The 25,010-nt window shown below is 31.2% G+C and overlaps 2 protein-coding genes across 3 annotated transcripts; one reads left to right on the top strand and one right to left on the bottom strand.

The window, feature by feature from the left end:
- The first annotated feature begins 560 nt into the window (after window positions 1-560).
- On the top strand, window positions 561-5,610 carry LOC133671265 (mitogen-activated protein kinase homolog NTF4-like). Of its 2 annotated transcripts, none has more exons than XM_062091984.1 (6): window positions 561-960; window positions 1,259-1,388; window positions 2,089-2,226; window positions 2,778-3,110; window positions 3,539-3,719; window positions 4,085-4,427. In XM_062091984.1, exons 1-6 carry the CDS (start codon window positions 725-727, stop codon window positions 4,111-4,113), a joined length of 1,047 nt encoding a protein of 348 aa, XP_061947968.1. In that variant the 5' UTR covers window positions 561-724; the 3' UTR covers window positions 4,114-4,427. The 2 variants fall into 2 exon arrangements, with proteins under 2 accessions (XP_061947968.1, XP_061947967.1); XM_062091983.1 differs by lacking the exon at window positions 4,085-4,427 and adding an exon at window positions 5,228-5,610 and having other exon boundaries at window positions 564-960.
- Window positions 5,611-5,800: 190 nt separating this feature from the next.
- On the bottom strand, window positions 5,801-9,904 carry LOC133671266 (uncharacterized). The gene is made up of 5 exons (XM_062091985.1): window positions 9,598-9,904; window positions 8,506-8,607; window positions 8,219-8,360; window positions 8,098-8,144; window positions 5,801-6,326 (listed from the first exon to the last, which is right to left on the bottom strand). Exons 1-5 carry the CDS (start codon window positions 9,682-9,684, stop codon window positions 6,111-6,113), a joined length of 594 nt encoding a protein of 197 aa, XP_061947969.1. The 5' UTR covers window positions 9,685-9,904; the 3' UTR covers window positions 5,801-6,110.
- Between the last annotated feature and the right edge of the window lie 15,106 nt (window positions 9,905-25,010).

The raw sequence follows: 25,010 nt of genomic DNA, 5'->3' as shown, positions 1-25,010 counted from the left end.
GGTAAGTTCATTTGCTCTCTATGTTCCCACTTAAGCTCGGGATAAAAATAAGTAGAATAAGGAATTTTTTTTTATACATGTGATTTAATTTATTTTTTATTTGGAAAAAAATTAGCACCAATCAAAAAAATATCTAAAACATTACCAAAATTATTGTTATGGTCTGTTAAAGTTGAACCGAGTTGATCCTTTTAAACTTAACAGTTCTGATTAAAATTCAAGTAAAATTTAGATTGATATTAAAAATAATAACAATGTTGTTTTGAATCAATATATATAATTCAATCTGTATTCACTTATCGCACTTATAATAAGGTTTGACATGCATGAAAAAAAACGCTACAAAATACACTCATATGTTAAATGATCGAATATATAACTTAGTTTTGAATTATTTTCATTTTAAGACAACACCAAAATAGAAAGAAAGGAAAAAAAAAAAGAAAAAGGAAAGTAAAAGAAATCTAGTCGCCACGTGTAGATTTTCTGTTAGCCAAGACAACAACATTAAAAATAACAGAAAAACAAAAGCAAGGACAAGGATAACATTAACAGCAACAAAAAAATTAATAAATAAATAAATAGAGCACAGAGCACAGATTTCCATTTTCTTTCTGTCTAATTTTTTTTTTCATAACAATAAAAAATACTTTCATTAGATCTGTTTTTTATTTTGACTGTAACAAAAACCCAAAAGACAGGTACTTTCAGCAAAATTCCAGGCATGGAAGGTGGAAGTCAGGCGGATACAGAGATGGCTGATGCCCCACAACAGCAGCAGCTGCAGCAACAGCCACCATTTATGGGAGGAGGAGGAGGAGGGATGGAGAATATACCGGCAACGTTGAGTCATGGAGGGAGGTTTATACAATATAATATATTTGGAAATATATTTGAAGTTACTGCTAAGTATAAACCTCCTATTATGCCTATTGGTAAAGGGGCTTATGGCATCGTCTGGTAACTATCTTTCTCTTGGAAGAAAACCCACTTTGTTTCTTCATTTATATTTTTGTTTGGTTTTAGAGTTGAAATCCACCTTTTTTGTTCATAAAAGTCGTGTTTTTTTGGAGTGTTTTGAGGGAAAGTTTGACTCTTTATGCAAAAATTGTGTTTGTGATGAATTTAGGGTTTTTAGTTTTTGTTTATGGATAAATTGGAGATGTTGTTTGTTTAAGGGTTGATTCTGTGTGTGGGAGAAGGGGGGTCTAAGGGAATGAATTGGAGCTTTTATTGATTTTGTGTTGTTGTTTGTTAGTTCGGCTTTGAATTCTGAGACGACTGAGCATGTGGCAATAAAGAAGATAGCAAATGCGTTTGATAATAAGATTGATGCGAAGAGGACACTTCGTGAGATCAAGTTGCTTCGCCACATGGATCATGAAAACGTCAGTGAGTAATTGATTAATTTTATTGCTATTCGTTCTGTTTCGTGTCAATGTGTTGTAGTTTCAGGGTTTTTGATGAAATGATGAGAGTGGGAATTTGGCAAATACGGTGACCCATCAATAAAAGTATCCAAATGGGGATGATTCAATTATATTGCATTTGGTAGATATGAAGCAAGAGTGGATATGATTAGTCTAGATGGCATTTAGACAGTAGAAATTCCATTTCGAATGGGAGGATGTTGAATGAAAGTTACCATGATTGTTGAATCACAATTAGTCATAGCCGGTAGCTCATTCATGGCATTCTTCTTTCTTTCTTTTTTTCCTTTTTTAACTTTCCCATCTCATTGATACTCCAATGACAAAGCACGCTAGATATTCTTAACCAGGTTATTGAAATTGAAGTTAAGACCATGACTCAGGTTGAAGCTGGTAACGATTTTCTTAAGCAATTAACATAGATGTAATTTAAAACAAACTGAGTTAGCGTCATTTGACCATTGGTTACTCTAAGACAAAGGGTTTTAAACTGTCTCCATCCTTTCTGTATAACATTTACCTCGAATAAAAATCCTTGCTCGTTACTTGAATTTGAAAAATATAACTAAAAAGCGAAAATTTCATGGGAGAAACAAGTTGATGCTGTGAATATTCTGACATTTATGTGTTCCTTACATCCGTTGTATTTGTCATGCAGGTTGTGGCAATTAGGGATATAATTCCTCCACCCCAAAGGGTGCCATTTAATGATGTTTACATTGCATATGAGCTGATGGACACTGACCTGCATCAGATCATTCGCTCCAATCAAGTATTATCAGAAGAGCACTGTCAGGTTAGTATTAAATATTTACTTTGTTTAGAGATAAGAACTGGAAGCAAACAACCCAAAGCTCTACACTAGTTATTTGAATTTTCTCATCTTATTGGTCTTAATATGGCTCCCTTTGGGTCCTCCATATGGATGATTGAGAGCCCATTGTGCATTTTTCTTTCACTCAATACACTTTTTCAAAATAAATGTTTTCTGTGGTCAACATGGACTTTTCATATTCTTTGGCATTTTGTTAATATGAGAGCTGACCTGAGTTTTGGGATGTCTAGCGAGCGTTGAATTTTCCTTGAGCCTTGAATGATAAATGCCGAGAACAATAACTTGTTTGCTGGTTAGTTTGCTGTCAAACATAATTTGGCAAGCTCAACTGAAAACAACTTTCTGCTTCTTACTTTGATAACATCCGTATATTTCCTTTGGCTCTGTATTTTAATCTTTGTTCAATTTTTTACTTTCATCAAACTAAGTTGAAGAGCTATTTCAATTTTTACTTATTCAAACTAAATTGAAGAGCTACGAACCAAACATTCTTCTATTTTTGTTCTCTGCAGTATTTCCTGTATCAGATACTCCGTGGATTGAAATATATACATTCTGCAAACGTCCTGCATAGAGATTTAAAGCCTAGCAATCTCCTCCTGAATGCTAATTGTGACTTGAAGATATGTGATTTTGGTCTGGCTCGTGTTACCTCAGAAACTGATTTCATGACAGAATATGTTGTTACAAGATGGTATCGAGCACCAGAGCTGCTCTTGAACTCCTCAGATTACACTACAGCTATTGATGTATGGTCTGTGGGTTGTATATTCATGGAGTTGATGGATCGAAAGCCCCTATTTCCTGGCAGAGATCATGTGCATCAGCTTCGTTTGCTTATGGAGGTAAATTAATTGTTAAATTTCTGTTGGTATTTTCCTATCCGCTGAAAATGTTTTAGGATCACATCTGAATTGAGTTTATTGATAATCCTTCAAATCTCTTACCTTTTATCCTTTTTTTGGAAACAATGGGGGCATTCTCTTTTCATTTTTTGTCGCATTCATGAAAAGAATTTGCAGTGCAAACCAAATGTAATCTTGACCTGAAATTAAGTTATTTTGGCTGCATTTCTTAGATAGACAACTTATTGTGTCCTTTGGTTATATCTTTTCAGTTCTTAAAAATTATATGCTATTAAAAATTTAGTCAAATGTGTGCAGCTACTAGTATTGCATGTCTTCAAATAGGCATATGGATATGTTGTATCAAAGTGTCCTCTTCTGAGCACAAACTTTTTCAATTTATGATTAATCATTTCTAATCCTTGCAGCTGATTGGCACCCCATCAGAGGCTGAGTTGGAGTTTTTGAATGAAAACGCAAAGAGATACATTCGACAACTCCCACTTCATCGTCGTCAGTCATTCCTTGAAAAGTTTCCAACTGTCCACCCAGCAGCTATTGATCTTGTTGAAAAGATGTTAACTTTTGATCCCAGACAGAGGATTACTGGTGAGTTTGTTTCCTTGACCTTCAGAGTGTCAACGCAATTTGAATTACTTGTTTTCATTGTCTTTTCTCTTACATGCGGTGGTGTAAATGCTTCACATTGCTTAGTTGCTATGTTTTCTATTATGAGATTGGAAATGGGATCATGCGGCGCTTTGATTGTTTAGACACTGACTGCTTATTTAGCAATTAATGGTCATGTGTGACTTTGAGAATTAAAATCCCTAGTTTTACATTTTATCCTTTGCTTCGTTTTAATTATAAGTATTGAGAAATACAGTCCTGCATCCACTACACACTTGGTAATTTAAGTTTTCTTTGTTTTGACTATAAAACTCATTGATACATGGTATTCAATGGAACTCCAGCCTGCAATGGTTTTGGTACCAATTGGTGAAGCCTCCCTCCCCCTGCACCTTTGTTGCTCTTCATCCATGGTTCATCTCAGTTAGATAAGTGACAGATCAAAGCTATTGAGTCGTGTAAATGGGTGTAGGACTTCAAGGTGGGGAGGAGAAAACATCATTGCACTATTATCTGTCAAAAACTGTGAATATTAAATTTATGTGCATTACTGTACTGCATTTGTGAGAGCAGAGATCGTTTATGTGGCATGCAATTAAATTGGAAGCAGAAAATATTTATCGAACCTCAAATTGCTGTACAGTTTTTGTTTTCATTGCGGATTTCAAGTCCTGTCTAGGGAACGAATACCAATTGCGTTGACTTACCTTTTGTTTTCTATCATGGTCGACTTACCTTTTGTTTTCTATCATGGTCCACTATGCAATGCAAGTCCAAGTCTTCTGTGCAGCTTTCAACTCACGCTGTGCTTAAGTGAAACATGTAAGGTTAAGTGAACCCCACCGTTTATTCCAACTCACTAGAAAAGAAAAAAATTAACTGTGGTTAAGTGAAACATATAACAGTAGTCCCATGATCTTAAGGTTAAGTGAACAAGAGATACATTTTTTTTCATGTGAATAAGAGATTCTTCTGATGATGAGGTATATATGCAATAATATAGATATGACTTGGATTGATCATCCATACTAGCTTGAACTTGCCCCTAATTTAAACTTGACTTTAATAGAAGGGTCTGGCTAGCGGGTGCACTAGGGCACCTGTAATGAGATTCGTTATTAATAGTTAATGTATTGTATTAACTAGAGAATATCTAGTTATATCTAAGCAAATATCTTGTTTATGGTTGTTGAATCAAAGATTCATTGGCCTATAATTCATTTGTAGATAATGATAGCAGAAGAAAAATTAAAGATGTTTAATTATAATAACATATAACCATCAATAACTACCATCTTAACGAGTGCTGTAAACGCAGCTGTTAGCTTTTCCCTTGACAGAATATCCAACATGATGTGATAAATATGTATAGCCAGACATTTGTTAAATGTTCTGTTTCACTATTTTGATATCCTGCATATTATTTCTCCAATTCCTCGTAAAATTGTTCACTCTAGATAATCTTTATTCCTCGTAATTTGTTTCAGTTGAGGATGCACTTGCTCATCCATACCTAACTTCGCTTCACGACATCAGTGACGAACCAGTCTGCATGACCCCATTCAGCTTTGACTTTGAGCAGCATGCACTGACTGAAGAACAGATGAAGGAGCTTATTTATCGGGAAGCTCTTGCATTCAACCCCGAATACCAGAACCTGTGACAATGAGTCGACCAGCGTGGCTTCTTTGATTTATATGTTTACGATTTCTTTCTTGGTGTAAATATGTTCCATCCAAAACCGGGTGGTTCCTGAACTGAAATATTTATTTTGGACAGAATTCAGGGGAACAAAACAATTGAAATGGTGTTTGTATCGGCGTCAATGTAGTGTTCTTTCTATTGAATTGAGCCAACGTTTTTCCGTTCAGCAACTTCCAAATATGAAATATGCGTCAGTGGTGAGTGTGCAAGCTTCAAATCATCCCTCTTATCTTACGATTCCTGGATGATGCCCTATGGCGGCCTCCGCATGGTACAATCATTCACTTGCCTGGTATATTTTCTGGTCAAACTCATGTGAAATGCATTAGTCCAAACATATAAAGGAAAAATAAATATAGCATAAACTCAATTTCTTGGTTCAGATTTATTGCGTCGCTGCTCCAACTAATATGATACAGCTCACATACTTGCCAAATAGTGTACCATAATATTCTGAAAAAACAATGGAACTGTATTTTTAAGCGAAAATTTGGAATCAAACTAATAACATCACAAGCTCAGTGACATGCAAAGGAAGGTGCAATTGGATACATATTTGCTCAGCAAATTTCTGGAAAAAATTGCAAGAAAGAACCAAGGCTATTGATATCCTCTTATAATAAGAGACATCTGCCAAGCATTCTAGCATCATCTTCGACTGCGCCATTAGTTCTTCAAGCTTCCAAAAAATCTAGAAAGTGGCACAGGACCACCAGCCTCTTCATCATCACTACTGGAGTATTTGGTTCTTGACTTGTGCTTCTTTTCCTTTGTTTTTCTAGACTTGGACTTTGATCTTTTCAATTCTCTCTCGTCTTCACTACTTGAAGAATCTGAAGATGAACTGGAGGAGCTAGAATCATCAGATCTCCGCCTGGAATGCTGCAAGGTAATGCAAGATCAGGATTTGTTTCGGTTTTATATTCCAAAGGAATGAGGTATTCATAGCAATGGAGATGGAAAGAAAAAGGATGGTGATTATCAATCGAGAAGACTATATAGGAGACACTTGATAAATGAGCAATGCAAGTTTGTGATTACCCCACCTTTAGCATAGATTTTAAAACTTCAATATTGCACTTGGTGTCATTCAAGAGGCATTGTATTTTGTATAGACGTGAACCCCCACGGCTTTCAAATGCATTCACATGAAATTTAAAACAGCAATTCTCAAAGATTCTAAAACATATTAATCGAGGCTTATGCATACAGAATAGAAACGAGGTATAATCCAAAACAACTACAGAAGAAACTATGGGCCTGTTCGGAAATAGAAAAGGTTTTCCATTTTCTATCTCCAATTTTCTACTCCTTTCAGATTTTCATTCTCCTTCAGAAAATTAGTTTTACAAATTAGAAAATCAGAAAACATGTTCAAACTAGTTGCTTTTTATCTTTAACCATAAGGACTAAATTGCATGGAATTGCAACTTTAAGGACCAAACTATAACTAGTTCTTTTTGGAGAAATCTAGGTGAACTTGAACCTTTTTGGAACCCAAATTTACCCTTCATTTTCATCAAACTTTCATACAATCAAATGAATAAGACATACATTTCTAAGAACCCAGCATATCTAATGCCAAAAAACTTCAAAGAAAAAAAAAAACAAAAGAAATTGAATCTTAAACAGAAGAAAACAGGGACAAAATGGGTTATGAACCAAGATCTACAAAGTGGACATCAAATAGCATCAGAATCGCAAAATCACATGTAAGAGCTCCTGGAGACCCACCTAAAATCTATCCCAGATAACCCACTTGAAAAACAAACCATCTTATGAGCTTCAAAAGATGAGCCATTTCAGTATTTCTTTCACTAGCTTCACTATCACAAAGGGTATTTTCCAATAAAAGCGGTTAATGTTGCTTGCATCAACAACCCAAAATGCTCACTTTATTTCTGCAAATCTATCAAGAGTAACTGTTACTTTAAGAATTACCTGTGGAACCCGTGTTTTCATTTGGAGAACACAAGACATAAGATGGTGTATAACTCCCCTACAGAAAACACCCTGTGAAACCACAAAATACCAAGAGTTTGTCCCCCCAAGTTCTCTAACCCTTGCCCCCTAACTTCTCTTCAAGTAAGATGCCTTTTTCTTTTCTAACCCTTGTCCCCTCGGGCAAGTTCTTATGGAATACAATTGTAAAGGATTTGAGTTCAGACAGAAGCAAAGGCACAATTTCCAGATTAATTTATCAAAAGCCTCCTATAGCAGGACCATGACAATTTCTTAGTGGCCTTTTTTCACTGGTTAAAAGAACAAGCACAGATAAACAGGAGCTAAGCTCTCTTGCAACTTCCTTTGAAATGAGATAGCTTCATATTGCTACTTCTTTCCAGGTGAAGAACATTCAAAATCCCTTAATGATAATTAATCTACCATGAGTCATTTACCTAGACCAGATAAAATGAAGCTATCTACTCTGGTCATCAAAGCACGAGGACCAACTATTTTTTCACAAGGATATTCTTCATGGTATCTTTAGTTTCATTAAGAAAAACTAGCCAAAAGAAGTTGCATGGATTTCCTTGTCAATAAGAAAATATTGGTAACATCAAATTTAGCACTGTAGTTCTGAGTGACAGAAAATTTAATATTCTAGACAATGCAATTCAATTAAAAGTAAGCTATTAGAAAATTCAGGCACCTTTCTTTTTTTACTTCTGCGTTTCTTTAAATCCCTGTCCTTTCTATCTGCAAGAGCACATCTCAAATTCAGATGTGCAAAAGAGGATGGTTACACAAAGACAAGATATCCATATACATACCCTTTTTATGACTAGATTTGCTACCAGAGTGATTCCGTCCATGAGCAAGTTTGTGTGCCCTTTCAGCATCCAATTGAGCTCGGTACTCCCGCATCATTCTGTCCTTATCTGCTTCTAGTTCCCCCTTTCTCATTTCATCCTCCTAGTACATCAAATGCAGAACAAAAATTCAGCATTCATATAGAATCTAGAATTATCAAATCGTTATACAAACAAATATGTGCACAACTAATAGCTGCACAAACAGCAAGACAGTTATGAAAGAAAGTAGCATATCCACAGATTACCTTCTGCTTTTTCTTGAACTCTTCCCAGGTTACTGTGTGAGATTTATTAAGGCTGGCCAAACGAGCAGCATGCCACTCTGGTGAATGAAAAGAACCATCCACCTGCGACTCGCCTCATCAGAAATGTTCCATGAAAATAAAAATAATAAAAATGAAGCATTCAAAATACAAAAACTAAACTTAACTTTACATCTATATCTCTATATTTCTTTACACGCACAATTACAGCGCCCAAAAACAAAAGGAGAAATATTTTGCACTTAATACTATAAGCATTCATGCTGCAAAAGATACAAAAGAAAAAAAAATGCTTAGTTGTGCTGTCATGTCTCAGTTATTCTTTTTTCTTCAACATATAAGCGTATTCCAACAGTTATAGCCAATGTCTATTGTCTAATGAAATCAAAGTCTAATGATCATCTTTGAAAAAGTCTTAAAAACAATGAAACCAAAGAAATTCATCGATACAGCAATAAAACAGTAGCAAAGACAAAAGATTTTACAATAAGAAGGAAACAAAAATGTTTATGAAGCACTTGGAACCACTGTTCAACAGGCAAAGGGCAACGTGTATAGCATTGCATCAAAGAAGCTCAACTATACAGCAGCAGCAAGATAAGCATCCATCACCGTCAAACACCATTCCAAGTAAAATGGCGAAAACACACTTTTAACCTTAACAACCCACCAAGAGGATAAAACAGTTAAAGGAGCCCACCATTTGTGATGACCACATAAATTCACGACCAAATCAAAACCCAAAAGGAACATACAACAAATAAATTAACCTAGAAGCTTAGAAAACTCAGATTATTAGCTGCCCCAAAGCATCCAACTTTTCGGTAGCATCTTATTAATTTCAATAACCATGTTCTCAAATCCATACCAAAAATTCAACAATAGAAACAATACTGTCAATCCATTGGCAAAAAAGATTCGATAAACAATAAACATAGAACCACAAACGTCACGTTAAGCCACAGCAATAAAAATCAATACAAAGAAGAAAAACATAAAACTAGAAGAAAAAGGGTAATAAAAGAGTGGAAATTGAACATGAGAATTTAAAGAACAGTATGAAAAGGTACAAACCATCCCATCTTCGATCTCTTCAGGACCAGCAGAGCTGGAGCCAAGCCTGGATCTTTGCATAGCTTTGTAAGCTTGATTTTTGCCCATTTTGAGAAATCTGAGAGAAACTCAGAAGAGAAAACAAGGGGAATTGCAGGAAAGTTTGAATTTTTTAGAAATATCGTGACCCGGGAAGAGAATCAAGAGAAATTTTCGAGAGAGATTTGATTAGGGTATTATTAACGGTCCAAAAACCATGAGGGAGAGAGAGAAAGAGAATGTGAAGGTGATTAAGTTGAAGTTAAAAGATGGCTGTGTAGGTGTTGTCTTTATCAAAGCCCTAAATTATTTAAAGAGTTGTAGATTCAATAAATAGGAAAACATATAAGTTATTATTTTTTAAAATATATTAAAATTTATTTTTAATATTAACACATTAAAATAATTTACAAAAATTTTAAAAAAATAATTTTTATAAAAATAATTTTAAAACATTAAAATAAACTGAAATGATATTGTTAACAATAAATTTGGGTAATTTATAATAAAATAATAATTAATATTTTTCATAATAAAGGAAATCTTTGAAACAATTTATGTTTCAAGGTTTAAGAATTTATTAAATAATATTTTTTAAACGTTGACTCTAAAATTTAAATTTAAAAATCAAGAAAGATAATAATTATTTTGTTATTATGAGATAATCTATTAAAATTATAGAACTATTAACACAATATAATTAGAAAAACCAAAAAAAAGAGTAAATTCACCATTACAGGATTCATTCAAGTCTCTAGCTTGAACCCTCCTTGTTCATCCAACCCTCTCCCTCTCCAGAGTGGGATGACATCTGCTGGCTCCCTTTCTTCATCCTCCCGCCCTCTCCCGAGTGGAATGATGAAAATCTTGACCTTCATATTTCTTAGACGTCTATTTTCCCTGATGATGGCGATGATTAAAACTAACTAGATCAAATAGTATGTATATTTTCTCCAATGATGATTAAAATTAAGTATTAGATATTTTTGTCAAATTTTAAAATATATATATATATATATATATATATATATATATATATATATATATATATATATTGTGTTTGTCTGTTAGCCCTAGATTTTCTTAATGCTATTATTCTTTGCATGCTTAATTATGGGCTTCCGTTGCATGTGTGTGGATAGATTGGGACTTTTATCCTAACTTAATAAAGATTCTACTTACTGAAGAATAACTAATTATAATCTAGTCTAAGCTAGTTAATACAAATTAGAACTCCGGGCTCAACTCAGGAACCTAAAGCTGGCTAGTTGAGTTGCTGACTTAGGGAGTGATTCCGCCGCATAGAATGCCTCTTATTTCTTGACTTCTCTTATCATCTTTCTTGTAGGATTGTTCCTCTTTCTTCCGGTCGAATTCCTGCTGGAAAACTCTCTCTGGTTACCGACTTATAGGTGCTGGAAAACTCAAACCCACCAGCACTCTTCTGCTGACTCTGCTGGAAATTCTGTCGTGCTTGCTGATGTTTCTGCTTCCCTGACTTTGCTGGAAATGTCTGCTGCTGCCTTTTTCCTCTTCCATCCTGGTTCTCATCAGAACATGAAATTTGCAGCAACAAAACCATGTCTGCTAAACATAACCTCGGATCAGAAACTTGAAGGCTAAATCAACGACAACATCCGAAACTGTCTGGCAAAAACCAAATATGTATCATGTCCAGTCAAGAGTCAACAGAGAGGTGTTTTTCTTGGACAGGAAATTTACTATAGTGTCTGGATCTTGCTCAAAATGAAGTATGTTACATAATTAATTTATAAAAAGTGAAAAAGAAATGAGCGAATCAGAGAAGGTAGATATACAAGGCACTTGAAAACTGGGAAAAACAGCAACTGGCTTGTCTTCCTTGGCTAGCTATGGTGATCCTAGGGAAGTAGTGCTTGGGTGTCAAGTTGGTATCGTTCACATTAAGTTAGTGAGTGTGTTAGATTTTATTGAAAAGCCTAGAATTTCCTGGCTTGGGAAGCGATTCTAACATCCCCTCACGCGAAGCATGGAGTTGAAGGAGCGAAAATTATGACAAGGAAAGGATCAGACACTGATAGCATGTTAGATGTCTATTGAAAAGTTTAGAGTGGCCTAGCTCTGCGGAGCCCGTAAAGACTAGAAACAAGTAGTTCAAAGAAGGGTTAAAAATCCAATTATATTTGGTATTTAGTAATTTTTATGGTTATAATTTAAAAAAAATTATTTTATAAAAAGTATTTTTGGTTGATGTTGGTTTTGTATTTATACATGTTTGGTTAAAACTGTGATTGAAATTGAGATTGAACAAAAAATAGTTTAATGTGTTTGGTTAAAAATGCTTTTCAAATTGAGGTTATAAAATAACTAAAAATTATATATATTAATATTAATGATTTTTAATTTAAATATTATAGATTTAACTACTGTTATTACATCATGAAATAAATAATACTTTGTATAAAATATTTTTTATTGTTCCATTAAACTATCTACAATTTCATCACGTACGAAATTCATCCGACAAGAACTGCAGTTTTCATGGTTTTTTTAGCGTGCAACAAAATCAGGTAAAATATCATCATGAACAAAATTGGGATTACGATCAAATTCTGCAAATGCTACATAATCATGCGATCTCATTTTAATTTATGTATTGTCATTGAATAATGTTAAACACTAAATTTTTAAATAAAACTAGAATTAAAAATAAAAAAATAAATTTTTTTTACTGTTCACCTTTATATGCATAATAAATTAATTCACTTCACAAAAATCACAAAAATAAACGGTGCATAGTGAAAATTTACTCTGCACAACAGGAAGAAGCAGCTTCAAGCTGTTTTTCGCTTCCCTGCGTTTTAAACGCAAATTGTGCTAAGATCCATAAATAGTAAATCATATTTTTTTAATTATCAAACACTTATTTTTTATGATTTGTTTTAAAAACAGAAGAACCACATAAACAATCACTCTAAAAGGCCTAACTTCTTCTTTTAAGACCAAAAACACCGAAGCTAAACCCTTGAAGGCCATAGCAAACTTCTTCTTTTAAGATGCCTTTTGAGATGAGTGAAGCTTTTTGGGCTTGGTTCTTTAATCCTTCTTTGGACTAAACACATCTTCTCTTTGGGCTTTTATGTCTAATCCTATTGAGCTTCCTGGAGCGCTTCTCAATAAATTCTAAAGGGTGATGCAAGCAATTGCAAATTTCTCCTTCTACTCTTCGTTTAGCTTGTTTGTCTCAATGTTATTGTTTCTTAGTTTCGTTGTTTCTGCCACTGGGTTCATCTTTGAGTTAAAAAAACCACATCATTTTAGTGAAAAAAAGTTGGATGGACCATCCAATCCATATTCAAGTAAGGTTGATAATGAGTGCCTGGGCATGATGCCTAGGAACATATTAATGAATACCTTCCAGCATTGATTATCATGGATGATTGGGGGTGGATTTTATTAAAGAAGAAGGAAACAGGTTTCTTAAAATTTAAAACAAAACATCTGCATAAAAGCAGCAAATTAATGGCACGGCGAAGGTTGAAACATGCAGCAACCAAATCATAAATACAAAACCTCAGATCAGAAAAGAAGTAAGCCAAAAGGAACACTTGCGGAGTTCAAGATCAACGACAGCTGCCGAAACCACCTGGCTGGCTCGGACGGAAGACAGACTAGTTGATTTAGCAGCTCGATTTCGTGCTCATGTACTCTCTCGAGGGCTTCAGAGAGGCAGCTGTTTACTGGACTTTCATATATTCTGATCCCTTATCGTGACAATGAACTGAAGCATCAACTTTTATGTATCTGCCTCCTAGTGGATAGAACAGGGTTATGTTTATTCGGGAAATGATTTTTGCAACTGCATGCTTCTTTCTTCATTAATGTCAACATGGCCATGCTCTTGATCAGCTTCGGCTGGGTAGAAGAAGATACGGGGCACATAAAATGATGAAGCAAGCTGTATCTGAGAATGATATTGGTGATTTTTGAAGGTGGAGTGGCCTTGGAGATGATGGAGCTATCAGTTTTCTAGATAGGATTTCCACCTCCATTCTAAAAGAATTCGGAAATTGATAAGAGTCAAAAGGATAGAAAGGGCTTGCTTTACAAGGCAGAAGGTTAGCTCGAACTTGCTATGGTTGAATGCTAAACTGGATTAAGTGAGCTTTTCATGTCTCTCTTTTGATTTTCCTTTCTGTATTTGTATAAGGTGAAAAGAACAAAAAATTAATTTCTAATGAATACTCATTAAAAGGGAAAAAAAAGCTTGAAAATCAATCTCCTTGCTATAAAAATAAAGAATTTAATATTGTTCAAGGTGGGATATGTGTTAGAAAAGCTTGGCAACAAGCTCTCAACATATTTTATGGCAACAGGATGGCTTGCTTTTTTCTATAAAAAAATTAAAATAGAAAAAAGCTCTTGATTGCTGGAAATATTTTTATATATAGAAGTTGCTTCTTTTTTTTCTGTAAACAAAACAAGAAATTTAATACAATATATATATATATATATATATATATATATAATATTACTTTTCTCTCATTTTTCCTCGTATATATAAACAGAGAAGATGAAGTGGGTTGGTTTGCTCAATAGAGAAAATAGAGAGTTATTTGATGTTTCGTATGTGTGCTTCCTTTGGCTTTTGATAAAGAATCCAGGAAATGTAACATCCATTCATGGATTTGACCTGGAGAACTTAGCCTTGCATCTTAAAAAAAAAAAAAAAAAGGGAGGAACAAAGGGATGATGTATTTTGACTAAAATGAAGATCATTTTTATTTTACAGCTCCCTCTCCTTTGAGTTAGGGTTTTGTTGGATTTTTATAGAGGAAATGAGGATGTTTTAGGGCTTATGTGTTAATGGGATCTCAATCTTTGATGTTGGAGAATAGATCTCAGTCTTTCATTGAAATTAAAAATAAAAGCTTATCTTGCTCTGCAACTGATAAAGAAAGGACACAAGGGTGTTTTTGCAGGCACAACAGTGTTGCATAGTGTTTTTTAAGAGCATCTGCAGATGTGTTTGGTGTCATTAGAGCTGTAATCTTGGCTTAGAGTAAAGTACAAATTCCAGAGTATATGTTGGCATGAAATTTGTGTGGTATAGTGAAAAGGTGAGGGAGCAATTAGGGTACAAATACCAGTGTTGCATCGTGCACTACACATAGTTAAGGTTATTTTTTGGCTAATTTGTGTAAAACAATACTTGGGGATGCAATAGAAATTTATCTAGCTTAATTATGAGATTTGAATTCATTTTGAATGCTAATTAGCAATGGTAACCCCTCTCATGGATCCCTTTAGCCCGATTATAGCTTATGAGGTTTGAATTCATTTTGAATGCCTAATTAGTGGGAATATTGCAGGATTCCATGCTGATGTTGGGCACTCAAAAAGTTCGTCCAATACATCATTGAGTTGGGATTATGTCAAGATACACATTCTCTTTTGAATTTTGTTCAACTTTTTTAAGGATCTTTGTCTGAATTTGGGGCCCCAAGTCACATTATGTCAATGGCCAACATGATTTCATTAAATCATTTGAGGAGCTTGGGCCATTTGTCAATTAGAATGCAATAATTTGCATATACTGAAGGGTTTAATTTACAATAATTTTCGTTGGAAAGTTGATGTTTATGTTATGATTATTTTGTAAATAAGTGATTTCATTACGAAGTCATTATCGATCTACTCGGCTCACCTCTCTTATTTTTTTCATGGGGAAAAACGTTCAGTCCATGCATAAGCGAGCTGAAGTCTTGGGCAAAAGTTAGATATAACCATCTAGGTGATACTCTAGTGATTAGAGTTTGAAATTAAAAGATTTGAATCATGTAATTACTTATATGATAACTACTGGAGACTTATATGATCATTAACTTTAGAGCTCGTAAGATTAGTTAAGATGCGCGCAAATTATCTCGAACATACACATTAAACTTTAAAAAAAAAAGTTAGCCCCAATATGAAGCAGACACGGATTCATCGACGGTCATTGTGTCGTACAAGAGAATTCAAAGCCTCATTGACACATGGAAAACAAATTATTTTTTAACATTTAAAAATGTTATTTTATTTTTAAAGAACTTCTTGATATAGACAAGAACAAAAGAATATCAAGGTTATAAAATGTTAAGATTTATTATTTAAGTGTTATTGTTTATTGCTTAAGTGTCATTGTTTCCAGCTGCATAAGCTTGATTATCGCAGCTAGAACGAGTCTTTAGGAATAATCAGTAGATAAGCTACTGACTTAGTCATGCACCACGTCTCTATAATTAAAGAACGTGAGCTGCAAGTTTTTCGTAATTCTGTTTCAATTTACATTCCTCTGTTCCATTTGTAAGGCTATTTATAGCCCAGAAACTTTTCTAATCAGATAAGACATTTTCTCGAGCATTCACTATTTCCAGTAATCTTTATCACAGCAAGCATATCAGTGTTCTTCTGAGTTTTACATCTCAAGTATTCAACATAAAAAATGGATAAGAAAAAAAAAGGATAGAAAATTAGGAAACGATGAAAAGATGTGGGAGAACAATGATGAATTAATGGATTGAAAATATTATAAATAAGAAATTATTGTAGGAATAATTTCATTACCACTAAACAGATCCCTCCTTCTCGATCCCATTCTTTATCATTCTTCTCTATCTACTCCCTCTCAATAAATATTAAGTGTGATGATTTTTTTTAAAATAATTTTTACTTTAAAAAATATTAAAATATTTTTTTTTATTTTTATTTTTATTTTTTATTTTTATATCAATACATTAAAATAATAAAAAACATTAATTTAATATTTTTTCAAATAAATATATTTTAAAAAAATCACTCCAAGATTCAAAAACTAACTCCTTTCAAGCGGGTTATTATCTAAAGAATATGGTGGTGTGTAGATGTTGTTTGATTTTTCATTTTAAAAGTATTTTTAAAAATAGTTGAAATTTTTTTAATTTTTCCTTTACTTTAAACTAATTTATTTCAAATTTTTTGGTGTTTTTAGATCATTTTAATACACTAATATTAAAAATAATTTTTAAAAATAAAAATAAAATTATTTTAATATATTTCAAATAAAAAATATTTTAAAAAATAACCATAACCACACTTCAAAAAAAAATACTCGTAGACTAACATAATCTGTTCAATTTGAAAAATATGAGAATTATGTTGTCTCTCCGTGGGAACAGAACAAGACAATGACCTCACTTTCACAGAAAATTCACGGCAGGGCACAGTATTTTTGTATCACGAAACTCTACAGCAATAAAAAAATGCAGAAACATGTGAGACTTGAACAGAGAAGAAAAACATAGATAATAGCCGTGAAGAATCCTGGTTTCTACTCTTCTCGATAGTTTCAAAAAAACAATGGAGTAGTCTCAGAAGGTTTGCCAGAAAATGCGAGTGAATGTGAAAGCAATGAATTTGAATCTATGGCTTGCACGCAGGGTCTCTGTTCCACACGCGGACATGTTTTTATGTTCTTGTTCGAGGAGCATATGCTGCATATTTTTATGCCTGTACAGCTTGAGTGATTGTGATAGTCTTCTTGTGAATTATCTTATTAACCTTTTGCTTTTTTTACAATGGATCACCTTTGTGCTTGCCCTGCAACTTGCTATAGTAGTATGTAATTGGTATATGGGAGTATATTTGTGGTTGTTTTTTAAAATGTTTTTTATGCTAAAATGTATTAAAATAATATTTTTTATTATTTTTTTATAAAATATTTTTTATATCAACGCATGCGTTTTCAAACACCCTCTAATATTGGTGATTGTTTGGTAGCTTATATTTTTAGGCATGTTTTAAAGTTTGTTTTACTTAAAAATATATTAAATTAATTTTATATATCACTATACAAAATATATTTTTAGAATTAAGAGGTCTAGATTGAGATTTAAAATTAAAATAAAATAAAATAAAAAGGAATAGATATTAATGTGAGTTGATTTACAATTTATTATCATTAAACTTATTTATTGATGTAATAAAAAACAAACAAAAAAGTCTTAGTGATTCCAATCCTAAGTATCATTATGGAATGAATGTTCACTGTATGTCTGTGATTGATTTTACTCGCATATAATAGTTAATATCTCTCGTGAACATATAGTAAGTGTTTGCTGTCTATTTTATAGTTTAAATTTAAACTTTACTTTTTTGGCTATTTAAATAACATTTTACTGTTTTTTTATACAACTTGAACTCAGATATGTTAAAATAGGGGCAAACAAATTTCTACTGTTGTCTACATTGAATAGCAAAATTGTTGGCCAAGATTGCCTATAATAGTAGAAGATCTATATAAGAAATTTAGTTGTATGCTCCATCTGCATTGTGAGTTATGGATTGAGATTTTACCAATATAATTTTATATATTTTTTAAAAATTATCAGATCAAGAAATATATGAGTATAATTTTATTAAATTCTTAGATGTGTTGAGCTGGCACGTGCCAGCACCAAACGCACCTTAATAAAAGCGCAACGGGCAGCAACTCCCAAGTCCAGCAAGTTGGGCCCAGCATGCAACTCCCGAAGGTCTCGAGTCCGAGAATTTTTTGTCACCGCACCCTAGGTATAACTAGATTCACTACACCCATGAATTCAAATATAATACATTAATCTAAACTCGTCGATTTTATAGATTTTTATATCAAATCTTAGATAAATTATTTCTCAACAAATATAATTAATTAAACAAGTCTACACTCCACCAACATCATTAGGTGTATTAAAATATTTCATGGTCTACAATGTTTTTATCTTTTTGTTGTATAAAACAAATGGAATACAACTTAAAATATCATAAATGTAAAATTACACTACAACTCCTCCTCTTTACAATACGACAAGATTCATATACTATAAATATATCATAAATCCTTTAAAATAAAGATTCACAATCTGTATTTTTTATTACAAATATATTTTCAAAGCATATCTCTTTAAAATATTATTTTATTTTTTCTCTTTAAAATATATTTACATAAATATCTGAAAGTCCCTGTATATATTAAAATGAATCTCTTACGGCTACTATGTATAAGTTATATTGATCTATTAATTACAAGTTATTAACTAAAAGAAATGATGAGATTATTAATTTTGAGAATTAATTACTAAGTTATTTTGATGTTGACAGCTATCCAATTGTTTATAATAAGTAAATGAATGCATTTTTCTCTCTCTTTTTTATGCATTACGCATCGTAAATGAAATTCGACAACATGGAATTCTTTCTTTGTTTAGCACAAATAATCAAATATATATCAAATAAACCAAACGATTTTGCATTTAAACATTTTAAACAAAAACTTCTCCGTTTAGTTCCTCTTTCATATGAATTTAATAATAGGATATTTATATTTTTTTCATACTTCTAGCCAAGTGATATTAGATCCATCCATCTCAACAATTCATAATTAAAATCAAGAATCATGCAGCTAAAATGGAGGATCACTCATGCTTTGCTATAACAAGTAGAAAACATGTCATAAAGTGTTATTTTTTAAAAAAAATAAGTTTTTAAATACTTTGAGTTCTAATTTTAAAAGGGTAAATTTTAATATATATATATATATATATATATATGTTTAGTTAAAATTGTTGTGAAATAGATTTTTGTTTATAAAATAAATAAAAACATATCTTTATAAATTTAAAACACAATGACATATAAAATTCAATATAAAAATTAAAAAATATTCAATTAACCAAATAAATTTTATGATTGAAAAAACAAAAACTACACCATAATCAAATGGTGACAAAACTTGAAAGCAAGAAAGATGGAAAGATGCCATAGGTTTGCTGTCCCCTTGTTTATTTCACTTGGTAAATTAGGACCCACAAATCAATCAAACTTTGAATAACCAAATACAAGTTCCAAAACAAAAATGGCACCACTTGCTTGGTGTTGCCTTTACTTTTGCACAACATCCTTGACTCTCCATTTTTATTTATTTTTTATTTTTATTTTAAAAAAGCCACCTTTCTCCTCTTTTTAGCAAAAAAAAAAGAAAAAAAAAAGAAAAAAGAAAAAAATTCAAGACTTCACCCTTCATGAAAAGATCGAGCATAAAATCTTAGACCTCTTTAACTTTAGACATTTCAAAAACATACTGTATAAATCATCAAACCCTCTTTTTCTTTATTTTTTGTGAAAGGTTGCCCTTTTTTCCTAGAAAAAACTATGGCAGGGATAAAAAAGTAAATTTATCAAAGGAAAGAATATACCACATCTACATGACATGGAAGGGTTCGCTTGCTCAAGAATTATTCTGTGCTCACTGTGGCTCTGATGGTGATTGATAACAGGCGGTGGAACAGAGTGGCACGAGCCCCTAAAAGTGGACAGGTGTCGTCCTGTCAGTCTCTGAGGTCTGCGTGAATCACTGGTTTATGCCGCTCATGTCACTTGTCATTCTCTCTACGCAAGGCTTCGTTTCATGACCAGAACTCGTACGGACGTCAATTTCCATACTTCACCGACGATGAAACTACATCGTTTTAAATCTTAACACTCGTATACATTCCAAATCAATACAGCCTTTTACCCTTTAATTGCACAGAGTAGTTTTTTAAAAATATATTGCCCTTTTACCCCAAGAATATCTGGAATTCGAGTTCTAAATCATAACAAAAAAAAAATGTTTTAATTATAACCTTCCTGCTAGGAAATTAATTAGATCTCGATTCATTCCATGACATGAAGTGTTTTTTCACCAATGGATTGCCTTGGGACCCAAGAATCCTGCAAAAACAAGACATTAAGCAAGCAAGCAAGCAGCTGTTGTCATGGCAGTTAGCGCATTAAGATCATCAGCGAGAATATGCATGAAGCTTGGAATTATGGGTAGAATATTAAATCATATGTACATGGTAGCTGTGCTTTTGTCTTCCTCTGCTGTATCTGTGTGATTAATTAATTGCTTGCAGTTCTACTTATAATGTCCAAAAGAAGAAGAAGTGTGATTATTGTTCTTTGGGACCAGCCATGTTTAATATCAAAATACCTTTTTAAAAAAAAAATAAATCACATCAATCGGTCACTCTATAAACTCATAATTCCACGGAAATTAGAACGATCTTAAGTTAGATTCTCAATTAAAATAATTTTGGAACCATTTTCCTAGGCTATGGAGGAATAATTTTGGATGTTTTTGGAGGATTGGATGAAGAAAAAATCAAGATTTTGATTTTCAGAAGATCTGGATGCAACGTCCAAAACCGAGGTTTGTGGAGATAATTAGCCCGTTTAATATTACGTTTCATACAAGATTTGAGCAAAATTTAAATATTTTTTATTTAAAATTATATTTTTTAGGTTTTTTAATGATTTTAATATAATTATATCAAAAATAATTTTTTTAAATAAAAAATATTATTTTAATATATTTTTAAATAAAATACATATTACAAAAAAACCATAAAATCCTATTGATATTATGGCGTATAGGTATTGTTTTTCTTGTCTTTTTAAGAGCGGTTCTGATTATTTTTGTGATTTAAAAGTGTTTTTAAAAAAATTTAAAATTTTTTTGCTTTAAATTAATATTTTTTTGATATTTTAAATAATTTTGACGTGTTAATATTAAAAATAATTTTAAAAAAATAAAAAATATATATTATTTTAATATATTTTTAAATAAAAAATAACTGTATGCAGTGCCAGCTCCTTCCCCATGCCCTGTGAAGTTGACGATGACTAAAGACTGCAATCTTGACATTTAAATTCTTCTGTGATCATTTCCAGTTTTGACAAACCCTACAACTCCAGGAAATAAATGGTAATTGTAGGTCAAAATTCAATAGGCATAGACGATATGATCCATGTCATGAAGGCTTCTAATATATTTAACATTTATTTTATTTTATTTTCTGCTTTTAAGACAGGAGATAGAAATATTTAATAACCGCTATTATTATCCTAAACATTTTAAATATTCAACTTGAAAATATTAAATTTTTTTATATGATAAAAAATATTTTCAAATAGTTTATATATTACTCCAATTAAATTTTTTAAAATAATTCTAAGGGCTCACCCCCACATTTACCTGATATGTTTAAAATAATTTAATAAATATTTCTCTCAAACCATTGATAATTTATATATTTTTCAATTATTTATAATATCTTCCATTTAAAATGTTTGAAAATAAATATTTTAAAAAATAAAAGTCGTTAAAAAGTGATTTTCAATGAAAACTAGCAAGATGACTTGGATGGGTCACTTGAAAAGAAAAAATGGATGGGTCCGTTGTTTATCCGTCTTTTATTTTTTTTATTTAATATTAAGAGCATTTTCGAATTAGTGTGTGTATTGATTTTTAAAACGAGTTCTACTATTTAGTTTTTTTTTTAAAAAAAAAACTAAACTAATTAGGTGTCCGGTCATATGTCACCTTTTTGTGTCGCTTTAGGTAACTGTCATCCTACTATTATATTTAGGAATAATAATTGAGCCTGAATTTGATAGATATTTATTGTCACGGCAACTCTTTCTTAGTTTATTAATTTATAAATTTTAAGATTTATTTGTTGAGCATGAATAGTGTCTTAAGTTGTGTTTATTTCTGTTGTTGCCATATTGTTTTCAAAACAATGTTTTTTTTATAAAATATTATTTTAATATATTTTCGATCTCAAATCATTTTAAAAAGTAATCACTACCACAATATTAAATGCTATCTTCGTTAAAAAAATCATGATATAGTTAAATATACTCATAATATTGTCTTATTTTTCTACTACGTTAAAAGTTAATTTATGAATCACGCACTTTTGTGTTAACTGCATGCACTATTCTCATTTATTTTATTATATATAAGTATTGATTTTTTGATTTACAATTATAATTTTCTCAATGTCAAAAAATACATTAGCAATACCAACACATTCATCCTTTTGCATTAGAAAAAAAATATATACGACCCGTTGTGAAGAAAGTAGAATAGACGCACAAACACTTTTTTTTGTATTTGTCGACACATAATTCTTTATTTATTTAATTAAATACATGTATAGCATCTTTGGCGCTTCACATACTATTAAATCTTGAGATATAAAAACTCTTATACTAGAATCTTGATTTGGGCTAATTTTGTTTTTTTTCCCAGATTTCACGCATTGTTCTGGATTTTATGATTTTTTTTTATTTTGTTTTTTAGTTGAGATAGGGTTACTGGCTTAATTAAATTCTTATAAACCTTCTAAGAAGAAAGATTTAATCAATATTATTTTTTTAAAAGGGAATAAATATGAGTTTGTAGTTAATATCTCAACCCTTTTTGCTTATTAAATTTTTATATTTTATATTTAATTGTTGTCTCTAGTTTCGGGCAAATCATAAAATAAGCCAAGTGAAAATTTTTTTAATAGAAAATGAATGTATTCTCGCTACATTTCTACTTGAAGTATAGAAAATCTTGCTATTCGAATAGCATTCCATGCCAAGAGTTTTGGATTGATCCGCTTTCCTCATTCTCTCTCTATATATAATTTAATATTTTCACAAGGCATTTAAAATATCAAAATGATCGAGGATTATTAATTAAATATTTCTTTAAATAAAAAAAGTATTTAAAAAAAACATGATGACAAGGGTTTATATAACTAATCCCGACAGCCCTATTTGTTTTTTTTTTTTTGTGCTGGTAAATAAGACAAGTTCATGTCCAAATCTCTTTGTCTCTGTTTATACATATATATATATATATATATATATAAAATTAATGAACCCTAATCCAAAAGAATTTTAAAAATGTCTTAATTAATGAATAATGACTGTGAGTTAATGATGTATCAATAACAATAAAGTAGTTAATAATTAGACACAAGAGAGATACAAGGCGCAAACAAAAATGTACTCGCCACCAGTGTGCCTCAACTCATGGTGATTTACGTAAATGTCATAGAAACCATGTCGGCTATAATTCGAATAATAAAATATTTTTTTATATTATTTTAAAATAAAATATTTTTTATTTTTTAATTTAATTTTGATATAACCATATTAAAAAAATTAATTAAAAAAACATAAATGTACTATAATTCCAAACATTCTTTGACATTTCATTTATTCAGGGTGTTAGAAAATATAATAATAGTATTTTTCTTGAAAATATATTTTTATTTTTTATAAATTATTTCTAACAATAATACAACAAAAACAATCTAAATAAATATTAAAAAATAAAAAATAAAAAATAATCTCGTGAAAGAACAATGAATCTGCACCGAGGGAAGATTAATCCAGCAAGTGCACAGTAAACCACATGGCGTGGAAAGAATCCAAAAAATATCCAGCTGGATTCCAGTGTTCCCTCCCCAGTCGTACCCTCTGTAAAAAGAATCAAGGCCGAAAGCAAAACCTTTTCCCCCACAAAGAGTGTGAAAGAGAGCTCTGCTTTCTCATGATTCCCTTCCTTCTTAGGGCACTGTATTTTTGAAATGTCTTTTAAAAAAATTTAAATATTTTTATTTTTTTAAATTAATATTTTTTATATTTTCAAATTATTTTAATATTAAAAATAAAAAAATATTATTTTAATATATTTTAAATAAAAAACACCTTAAAAAAACTGTTACTCCACTTTTAAACGCATTCACTTTCACTGTACGGCAATCGGTACGCCTATACGTTATTGTCTAAACGTCGTCGTGTGTGCAGGAAATAAGAGGGGTTGAGCCGCATAATGGAGCTTGTCAGGTTTTGCATGATCATGAACAGGTCACATCATCTGTATCTCACTTGTTTGATCTGATTTACCTAATAAAATTTGGCCACGTTTCATATTAATGGTTCGAAAATGATATTCCAGCTTCTTCTTCTTTTTTATTTATTTAGGGAGAAACTTATTGTGAGTAGAGTTAGCTTTTTTTTCTAAAAGAAAGTGTAAATATTATTTTTTTTATTATACTTGTAAAAAATAACATTTAATAGATACCATCTTTTAAAAATATGATAAAATAAAAATATATTATTTTATTAATTTTTTAAAAGGGTGTTATTCTGATATATTTTTTTAATTTATTCTGATATATTTTTTTAATTTATTGTGATAAGTTTTTTTAAAAAACTATTTTTCACTTGCTTGTGCGTGTTTGATTATATGATGCATGCTATTTTTAATTAAAAATACACTAAAAAACTCTTAAAGAATATTAATTTGATATTTTATTATGTAAAAAATAATTTAGAAAATGATTTCAAAACCAGGATAAACTATAAAAACAAATACTTTGGTTATGTTTAGTATTGTGGTCCAATTATACTTTTTAAATATATTTTTAGCTTTAAATTAATTTTTAAATATTTTTAAAAAATTTTGATGTTAAAAAATAAATTTTAATAAATTTAAAAAATATTTTGATACATTTTCAAGTGAAAAAAAT

This window comes from Populus nigra, chromosome 13 (genome assembly GCF_951802175.1).
Source record: "Populus nigra chromosome 13, ddPopNigr1.1, whole genome shotgun sequence".
NCBI lineage: Eukaryota > Viridiplantae > Streptophyta > Magnoliopsida > Malpighiales > Salicaceae > Populus > Populus nigra.
Note: the sequence above shows the minus strand (reverse complement) of the source record. Positions and strands in the feature narration are given on the sequence as shown.

Excerpts from the sequence above, each read along its gene's own strand:
- LOC133671266 (XM_062091985.1), bottom strand. The coding sequence starts at position 9,684 with ATGGGCAAAAATCAAGCTTACAAAGCTATGCAAAGATCCAGGCTTGGC. Across the intron at positions 8,608-9,597 it reads AAGAGATCGAAGATGGGATG|GTGGATGGTTCTTTTCATTC; the intron begins GTTTGTACCTTT and ends GGCGAGTCGCAG. Across the intron at positions 6,327-8,097 it reads GCAGAAGTAAAAAAAGAAAG|CATTCCAGGCGGAGATCTGA; the intron begins GTGCCTGAATTT and ends ATTACCTTGCAG.
- LOC133671265 (XM_062091983.1), top strand. The coding sequence starts at position 725 with ATGGAAGGTGGAAGTCAGGCGGATACAGAGATGGCTGATGCCCCACAA. Across the intron at positions 961-1,258 it reads GGGGCTTATGGCATCGTCTG|TTCGGCTTTGAATTCTGAGA; the intron begins GTAACTATCTTT and ends GTTGTTTGTTAG. Across the intron at positions 1,389-2,088 it reads GCCACATGGATCATGAAAAC|GTTGTGGCAATTAGGGATAT; the intron begins GTCAGTGAGTAA and ends TTTGTCATGCAG.